This window comes from Cebus imitator, unplaced genomic scaffold (assembly GCF_001604975.1).
Source record: "Cebus imitator isolate Cc_AM_T3 unplaced genomic scaffold, Cebus_imitator-1.0 Scaffold270, whole genome shotgun sequence".
In the NCBI taxonomy this organism is placed as follows: domain Eukaryota; kingdom Metazoa; phylum Chordata; class Mammalia; order Primates; family Cebidae; genus Cebus; species Cebus imitator.
Window position 1 is genome coordinate 1,874,215 of NW_016107585.1, and position 10,139 is coordinate 1,884,353.

A 10,139-nucleotide genomic window follows, 5' to 3' on the forward strand; every position below is an offset into this window, starting at 1 on the left:
AAAAACGTACAGCATCCAGATGAATGCTTAATAAGGAAAAAAAAAAAAAAAAAAAAAAAAAAAAAAAAAAGAGCAGTCACGTTGAAGAGGAAAAGTAATAATAGGCTGCCTTGCTCATCACAGCATCAGCAGCAGAGCCTTCCTTTTTAAGCCTCTCCTGCTTTTCTGTATGCACTGAGATCTCCAGAGGCTCAGCAACCCCTTAAAAATATGGTGATAATTATTACAGTTACGATTATTAGTATCTTAATTCCAACTCTTCTAGGGGAAAAAAAGGCAAGAAGCCTCAGGCCATGTGAATTACACAAAGGATGCCACCCTGGCACAAAATCCACCCTTCTGTTATACTAAATAGCAGAGAAATTTTTGAAGATTTACATTGACTATGACATTTACTTTCAAAAACATACCAATAAAAGCTCTGACACAGTATTTTTACTTTAACGGGGTTTTTTAAACTTTAATTTGTGAGTCAATCAATACACTTTATTATTGAAAATGGAGTACAAAAGCAAGCTTTACATGAATTTTTAAAAAATCTGTCATACTGCCTGTAAAAGTTGTCAAGTTTAAGAAGGTAACATCCAGGAGAACAAAGTACCTCGGAGTTACTTAATTCATACATACCGCACTCTCCTTTCACTGAGTGTTCTTTTTTCTCTTAAGAAGTGAACTTTATCATTGTTTCATACTTTTATTTACATTTTAGTTATTTTCTAGATGTTTTCTTAGTATCCTAACTGCAAGCAGTGGCTTTTTCTAAAGAAGCAAATTAGATTATCATGATAATGGTGCACAATTATTTTGCCACTGTGTTTCACTCTGCTGCACAGAGGAACAGAGAAATTCTAAACTTCTTTGTAGTGAGGCTTTTATGACACTAATTACCTCTCCCCAACCCTTACAACTCCTTCTCCTCAAAAGAGTTATTATTTGCTCTGGTGTTTGGTTTTTCTTTAAGATGAAGCTAATTAACATTACAGGCTATTAATGAGCACATTCTTCTCAGGTCTTAACTGGGCAAATATCTAAACACATTATCATATTGGTATCAGGTACTAAGCAGAGTTTTAGGCCGTGGGGACTCTGTTATGTGAAAAGATTAAACCAGGACTAATAGTAATCTATCTTGTGAAAGTCTATAAAATCTATCTTTCTATTTCTGTAGTTAATTTACATGTTTAATTTGGAAAGTGAGGCTGTTTTATATAATTCAAAGATTGCTTGCTGTATCTCCCAATTCTTGTCTATACCATGACTCTTTTCTCTTTGTAATATTGAAATTAAAAAATTTTTTTAGTCATAACATCTAGGTTTTATTTTCTCTCCTTCTCCATCCTGTAGGTTTGGTTTCAAAATCGAAGAGCTAAATGTAGAAAACAAGAAAATCAACTCCATAAAGGTATGCTTCCTATACAAGGAACATTTGATAGTCTAAGCAAAGAGAGAAGTAGTGAATATTACTATTATAAAGACAGAAAAAAAGAAATCTCAAAAATGACAATGGTTCTTGACTTCATAATCTCGAAGGGCTATTAATAAGAGTCCTAAAGATTGGTAGTAAATTATATTTATTTAAATTATGGAAGCAGTTTAGAAAGCTAATAGTCCAGTTTCAAAGGAATTAGTTCTATCTTGTACCATTTGGAACCCTGAAAAATGCTAGAAATGTTAGCCTCACATTATTTTTCTTTTGTTTTGTATTTTTTACAGGTGTTCTCATAGGGGCCGCCAGCCAGTTTGAAGCTTGCAGAGTCGCACCCTATGTCAACGTAGGTGCTTTAAGAATGCCATTTCAGCAGGCAAGTACAGCCTAGTTTCAAGCTGTTTTTAAATACAAAAATACCTGAATGTTTGCTTGAATTGTTGAACATCACCTGCCTCTGAGCCCAGATGTCAGCGTCTGCACAGTTGGAGAATCTATTTTGAGATGACATAGTGGACCCACTACCCTTTAAAAACCTATACAGCATTAAGGGTCCATATGCCTAGTCCCTTCTGTCCTCATGGGAACCCCTGAAGAGGCCTGGGGACAGTAACTGGTCCTTGAAAAATGCACCTAAAGATTGCACTTAGAGAGAGGAAGGAAAAGGCTTTTGATTAAGATTTTGTCAAATCCAATACAAAGGTTAGTCCTAAAGTATTTCTAAGGCAATCCTTTAGATATTTTTCTGAGTATTTTCTGTCTCTTAGTCACATTAAATAACTCTAACAGAAGAAAAATAAATACACACAAGTACTCCCAGCTCATACTTTTGTTTTTTTCTTTGTTTTTAAATCTGTTTCTGGAAACAAGGCTTCATCTCTGGTAAAGAGAAAAGTCTTGGTCTTCCCAGGGCTGCCCTGCCTTTGCAATCCCTTTCTTAGCCATAAAGAAACCTTTAAGAGTACATTTTAAAAGTACAGCCTGCAGCAATGATTTAATCCTGGGAAATCCTAGTGTTCTGAACTCCTCACTCTCCAAGCCTGAGGGCAGAATCCTTTCCCAACCAGTATCTGACTTTCCCCATCCTCAGCCAGGACCCCTGCTTGGCATGGCTATGATGTCAGGAATTAGCTCTCAGTCTCCAGCGACTTGGACTGGGGAGACTCCTAGGTGTGCCCCTGTATTGAGAGCCAGTATTAGGGAGACCTTAGCTCTTTTGGTGCCAAAGGACCCTGGCATCCTGATGCTGGGCTTTGGAAACCAGAGAATGACTGAAGAAAAAGAGAGAGTTGACTTTAAAAGGAGACCTTTACTACTCAAAAGGTGATCTTTGGGCCAGCAGAAACAACACCACCTGGGAGATTGTTAGAAATTCAGAATCTCAGGCCCCAACCTAGACCTTTTGAATCAGAATCTGAATTTTAACGAGATCCCTGGGTAATTCTTATGGCAGTAAAGTTTAAAAGTACCGACTCACAATTGTGCCTGTTGTGGTAAAGACGGAGTAACTTCCCTGAATGACATGAAAAAGTTGGGTAGTTTGCTTGTTGGTACTCCGTTGTTTTGATAGTGGGGTAACAGGTGCACGGCAGCATCAGGCGAAGAGGGTAAGGATCCTCACCCTCAGTCTTTCCAATATACCATTTCAGCCCAGTTCTCAAGGGAGGCTGCCACATTCCTGCAGATGGGGGTTCCCGGGGTGCAGGGAAATAAACCCACGCTAAGCGAGTTTCGGAGACTCGGGGGGCACTGGAGTATCCGTATGGAACCCCAGATTCAGCAACAGGCGGAGAAGGTCTGTCGGAACAAGATGCACAGCCAAACGCCCTCTCCCCGTGCCCAAACCCAACCCAACTCTCTCTCTAGCCAAGCTGGACTCCGTTAATGCTCTGTTTCTATTCTGTTGTCACCCTAGGATAGTCATTGCAACGTGACGCCCTTGTCCTTTCAGGTTCAGGCGCAGCTGCAGCTGGACAGCGCTGTGGCGCACGCGCACCACCACCTGCATCCGCACCTGGCCGCGCACGCGCCCTACATGATGTTCCCAGCACCGCCCTTCGGACTGCCGCTCGCCACGCTGGCCGCGGATTCGGCTTCCGCCGCCTCGGTAGTGGCGGCCGCCGCAGCCGCCAAGACCACAAGCAAGAACTCCAGCATCGCCGATCTCAGACTGAAAGCCAAAAAGCACGCGGCAGCCCTGGGTCTGTGACGCCAACGCCAGCAACAGCGTCGCGCTCCCCCGCGGCATTCAGCCTGCACGCCCTCCGCGCCCCGCTGCTTCTAGGTTACCCCTTTCAGACCTCGGGAGCCGGCCCTCTTTCCGGCTCACTGACCATCCCTTGTCCCCTTTCGCATCCTGGACTTGGAAAGCCGGACTTCACGCAGGACCAGGGATCCCACGAGGCACGCAGGCTCCGTGGCTCCTGCCCATTTTCCTACCTGGGGGCGTAGAATTCGGTTTTGTAGGAGCGGGTTTGGGGGAGTCTGAAGAGACTGGACAAGGGAGTGGTGCAACAGTGGACTCTTGCATAGAAACAAAATCTTGTTAACAGTGAAAAAATGAGCAAACAAAAAAAATTGAAAGACAAACCGGAGAGAAAAGGAGAAAGGGAACTTATTGCTATTTGGCAGAAGCTGAAACTGTAGAACCAAGGAGCAAAAACAAATTTTAAAATTAAAGTATTTTATACGTTTAAAAATATGGAAAAACAGCCCAGACGAATCTCGAGAGAATGTGGGGGAGTTACCAACTTAAATATGTGTGTTTTTAAAAATGCGCTAAGAAGGCAAAGCAGAAAGAAGAGGTATACTTATTTAAAAAGCCAAGATGAAAAAAGTGCGCAGCTGGGAAGTTCACAGGTTTTGAAACTGACCTTTTTCTGCGAAGTTCACGTTAATACGAGAAATTTGATAAGAGAGGCGGGCCTCCTTTTACGTTGAATCAGATGCTTTGAGTTTAAACCCACCATGTATGGAAGAGCAAGAAAAGAGAAAATATTAAAACGAAGAGAAAGAAAAAATAATATTAACACAGAAAATATGCCACAGACAATGATTTCTCTGAGAAACTATTATGGCAAAACTGTCCGGACTACTGACAGTAAATTCCGGTTTGCATGTTACTTGTATTCCATTGATGGTGTGTCCTCCTCCCACCCCCTTAACTCCCATGTACTTCCTCCATTTTCATCTTCACTATGAAAAACAATACCAAAAGCATCTGGAAATTGAGATATGTGTGTGTGTGTGTGTGTGTATATATACATACACACACACATACATATATATATATATGACCTGTCTTTGATCCTGGGGAACAAAAGAAAAAAGTCAGAAAGGGAAAAAATTATACTCCTTATCCTAAGAAGACAGACAGAGGTGGGCAGAATATGTGGGGAAAGGAAAAAGAAAACAAGACCACGAAATGAAATAATGAAGGTATAGCACCTCGCTGTGCCAGACACAGTAGGAGCTCAATCAATGTTAGTTCCCACCATTCCCCTTTTCTCCCATTCCTTCTTGTTGATTTCCTGAAGTCCTATTTGAAGACAGTGCTTGATTTCCCCCTCTCTATCCCGTCAAATTCACCTTAAATAACACCCAGCTAGATACAGGCGCTAGGTTTGTGTAAGATATGTTGATACACACGAACAAAGTTTATTTTGGCTATAATGTGTGGACTGACTTTCAACATTTGCATTTTATCTCACAAAGGTGTATCTATTCAAGTAACTTTTTTTTTTTTTTTTTTTTTTTTTTTTTTTTTTTACTTCTTTTTTTTTTTTTAACTGGGATACCTTGGACTAAGCCAATCTGTATCCCACTTCTATAACAAGCCTAAGTTTGTGGGTTTTTTACCTTCTAATTTACAAGAAAGAGGAAAAGCTCTTCTAACTGAACTTTGGTATGCGGTTGAGCTTTGTAACTATTTGTTCTCCATGAAAACAAAATTATTTATATTTGACATATTTTTTTCTAGTGTATTAAGTTATTTTAAACAAAAGATGTTATCTCATGACGTGTTGTCAGTACAAAATGTTTCGGCTCCACTTCTGTTAAACCTTTTAAATAAGTGCCAAGTTATTAATTGAAGACACTTTGCGATCAATTGAATGAAAATATTGTTTCATTTGACGGGGTTTGCGTCATCTTTGTTCCTGTTACTATTAAAATATCCGGGATAGTCTTTCCCTTTTTCCTTTTGGTTAATGCGTATCTCTTTCTCGAATATACCAACTTGGAAAAGCGCTTGCCTCTGCTCTTATGTGCCGCAGTCAAGGGGCAGTAAGAAGGGTGCCTCTGTGGCTGTCGCTATCGCTGAGCGCATTTCCACCCGCCCGCCCCCTCCATTTTATCCACCGGATTATGCTAAATTAATGAAAGAACAGATAATAAGTAAAATAACATAGAATAGAAAAACTCCCGTCACCATGATGGACTCTTGTTCTTCATTTTGCTGTAATTTCAACCTTTAAATTTATTTGGGGACACTTTCGAGAGGAAGGAAAAAGAGGGATCAAACGGTGCGAAATCTACCTAGGTTTGGTATGGCATAATCGACAATCAGTCCTAGGTCGTTGACCCTCTGGAGCGGGCAGGTGCTGACTTCTGAGCAGGAAAAGAGCCTCTAAGGGGGGCAGGCAGGGGCACTATACAGGGCGGATCCCCCACCTCACACTCCTGTTTAGGGCTTTGGCTGAAGCAGCTTCTTCATTGGTTAAATTTAGAAGGTGGAATCCAGAATCGGGTTTAGAAAAAGCCTTGGCTTGAAAATACTGAGGAGCTCTCTCTCTCCCCCCATCTCGTGGCCCCCTTCTTCTGAAAGAAATCCCATTAGTAAAGCCCAAAGGTGCTGCCTGTGGTGGGGGTAGATGGAGACCTTGAAGACTCGACCTGGGACACCAGGTCCGGAACAGGACCTGCCCTTTCCGCGCAGGCTCTTGGGACGACGGGACCTTCCGCGAAGACTGAGGGGGTCCTCCTAAGCGTCCCTTGGGACCCCCCACCGTCGTGCTGGAGGGTGCGTAAAAACCCCTACAAAGCCCCGCATCTTCCAGCAGCGTTCCCAGTCACCACCACCCGGCCCTCTACCAGGTCTGAGTTCGTGTTCAAAGCAGTTCCTCAGCCTACCCGTGGGCGATAGGTTTCTTTAACTTTAAAAGACCACTGAACAGGATTTGGGCCGTATTCAGTGCGCAGGCCTTGAGGGTCTCCCGGTTGATGAACGTCGGTAGTTTTTATAATAAACATCTGCCTGCGGGCATGGTGAGCACTGAAGTAGCCGAGCCATCCGCCACGGTCCTGTGGCCTCCAGCGAGCTCCAGTGGGCGCCGGGGCCGGGGGTCCAAACAGGCAGGCTCCAAGCTCCAAAGCCTAATCCTAACCCAGATCGCAAGGCGGGTTCGGATCCTGAAGAACCTGGGGCAGGGGAGATGGTGGCTCGGTCCCGGGGCCAACCTGTACCATGCGGTGGAGCGCGGGGGAAGCCTGAGGTCAAAGGAGGCGGTGGATCCAGGCCCTGTTCGCGGAAGCGCGGGTATCTGGACAGGGGTGCGGCGACGCGGCGAAGGTCGGTCTGGACTGTCCCGGGCTACAAGAGCCCGTTGGGTTGGGCCCGGAGCCCTGTGGGAGTCAGGCCGCGGCGGGAGCGCGGTAGGCGGAGAGGCCCGCGGAGGAGCTAGGTCCAGCAAGAAAGGCCAAAGTTTCTTGGCCCCATCCGCAGCGCTCGAGTCGGGCAAGGCCTGTGGGACCAGACCCCTGGGGCGCCCTTGCCTCCTCCTGCTTCTGCTCCCCCAAGACTAACCGAAGAGAAGCCGCTTTCCATGGCCCTGTGGGGCCTCGTCCTTCGGGTCCAGCCTCCTACACAGGCTCACGCAGGGCCCGCTGTCCCGGAACGCCAGTACCCAAACGCGCGGGCAGTCGCCTCGGTTTGTGAACAAGAGGTCCAAACCCCGAGTTCCCCAAACTATCCCAAGAAGAGGTCTGAGGATGTCTTCATTTTAAATTTAAATAAGGCCCCAAATGCCTGTGGTTTTGGTGGAAACTCAATAATCCTAATATAATTAATAAAGGACACCCCCCTGCTCCCCAAATCTTTTGGGCATGGAAAACCTTCCCGAGTTGCAAAATTCATGACTGGAGGAAAATGAGTTAAAAGAGATTATTTAAGACATCATTAGTGTTGAGGACCCTAAGATACAAGAGACACAGTAAGATCAGTGCCTTTGCTTGGAGCTGAACTGATATACATCTATTTTGAGTTTTTCCCCAGATTTGTAACTTTTTTGGATCCTCAGATGGTAATACTTTAGTATAATGCAATGATCAAATTTTGGAACTATTTTGATTTCTGAAAAATGCCTTTTTGGCTTCAGTGACATAGAATCCTGTTTTTTCTTCACAAATCAGTTTACATCATAAATTGCAAACATTTGCAATAAGACCTCAAGATTGTTTATTTTACATAACCTCAAGCACTTGACTACGTTAAACAGCAGTACAGAAAGTCTGTGAAATCAGTTAAATGTGTGTGAGGGAATTAAAGGATCACTCATTTTCATCACATAAACAAAGCATTTACGATTGTTTTGATTGTCAGTCTCCCAATTTTTAGTCTTACAATTGACTATTAATTTCAGGGTCATTCTGTGTAAAAATAATTACTAAGGTTATATCCTGCTTTGATTAAATATTTCTAGGCAGAATAAAATAGTATTCTACATTGGGAAGTGGGTGATTATTTTTAATATTATATTATTTTCGTGCAAATGGAAATAAAAGTCTGCAAATTCCAATGGGGAAAAAAGCCCTGAAATGGTTTCTTAATATGCCATTACAACAGTCAGCCAAAATGCATTAAAGCAACATCACAAACCTAGGAATAATAAATATGTCATTCTAATGGGAATGTTAACTTATGGATAATTTATTCAAGGTAGTTTTTACATTTCACATAGAATGTCTTATTATGACCTGCTTGACTACTGTGATGCTTGTTCTTCAAAATCTAATTTATAGAGGTCTACAATATACATAATTCATAACTCCTGTTGATATATGCATACACACCCCGAATTTTAAATCTTTACAATATGTTTGGAAGTTTACTAGCACGTTTTCAAGACAACTGAAATAAAAACATAAAAAGTGTTAAATATCATATTGAAAGTAAGTGCTTGCCCTACCCTGTGCCTGAAGGCAAAGTAGCTGAAAATGAAAAAATTAAAAAGGATTAGATAATTTGCAAGCTCAGGCATTGAGTGAACACTGAAATATCTCAGACAAAAAAAATTCTTGTATAAGAAATCTGAAAATCCCAAGAAAGACTTACAGATATGAATGCATAACACTTCTAATGCCTAGGCAATTTTTATTTTGTCTCTAATTCACAAAACAAAAATATCCTCAAGTCTTGGGGTATTTTGTTTTGGGTATTTTATGTGTTAGTCAGGGTAACCACTGCATATGCCTTCAGTACAGGAAAGTTTAATATAATACTTACATGGAGTTCTATTGGCATGAGGAAAGGTTTTAGAATATAATCAAATAAATCACATCGGAAGGAGTAAACGTGATTTTTTCTTGCTGAACAACTCCTCATATGTCCTGAGTAAGGATCTTTGTAGACTCTTATTCAAGCAGAATAGTGTATGTTTAAGAGCACACATTCTGGAACTATGCTTTACTGCTGGATTCAAATTTCACAGCTACTGTTTACCAGTCCTGTGATTTTGGACAAGTTAATCTCTCTGTCCCCCAGTTTCCTAACCTGTAAAATGTGGATAATAATAGAATCTGTCTCATGGGATCGTTAGGAGGATTAAATGAGTTAATATTTGTAAAAACCTTATAACAATGTCTTGCAATGTATACTAAGCACTAAATAATAATTACTTTTATTAAGAGGCCAATAGACATTGACCTTTGTAATAAAAACCTTAAACGAAGAAAGCAACAAAGTGGTGCAAGACAAGAATACCTTTCTCTTGTGGGCAAGAGGAAAACATTGCCTATTAGTTTGTGATTCTGGCTAATTGCTTAGCCTCTGTGAGCTTCATCTAGATGATGTGGCAATTGTCACAATGTAGCAATGTAGTTAAGAGGTTTACCTAGAAGAGCAATTTGTAGGTTGTATGTCTCTACAGACAAGACAGATAATAGTGTTACTCTGCCATGCACAGTTAATAAAGTGAGATATCAGGCATGGTACTTGCCCTTAAGGAGCTTACCATCTGAGTGAAACAGTTCATAAATATACATGATAGTGCTAGGAAGCACGTGCTAAATGCACTTGCTTAAAGGCATTAGGGGACACAGTCTGTGCATCTGAATGGCCATACAACACATGTGGGCCTGTTGCCCTGGTTTTGGAAACTAAACCTTCTTTGGAAATGAGTAGTTTTATAAAGGAATGGTGAAGCGACACCCAGAGGTTAAGAAGCACACTTTGTTAGGACTAAATGTATACCATATGTCGCCATGGTTTGTGTTCCACAGCACCATCTGCATTTTCCTTGGCTGCCCATGTTTACAGAGCATTAGCAGTAAAATGCCAAAAGATACACAGGCTGCTGACCAAGGATCTTTAATAGCAGTTTGAAAATACATATGATACAAATTTCTACTGTAGGAAACTGTAAGAGGAACAATTGAGTTATAATTACAGAGTAAATTAAGAAAGACTTCTTTCTAATGCCTAAGTTTAGGTATGTCA

General features: G+C 41.8%; 1 protein-coding gene across 1 annotated transcript in view; it reads left to right on the forward strand.

Annotated features, from left to right (window-relative positions):
- SHOX2 (short stature homeobox 2) overlaps positions 1-5,614 on the forward strand; it is a 10,321-nt gene extending 4,707 nt beyond the window's left edge. Inside the window, 3 exon segments of the mRNA XM_017500783.2 lie at positions 1,345-1,402; positions 1,714-1,802; positions 3,342-5,614. Of these exon segments, the coding sequence (XP_017356272.2) occupies positions 1,345-1,402; positions 1,714-1,802; positions 3,342-3,635 (441 nt within the window). The 3' untranslated portion in view covers positions 3,636-5,614.
- Positions 5,615-10,139: the final 4,525 nt, after the last annotated feature.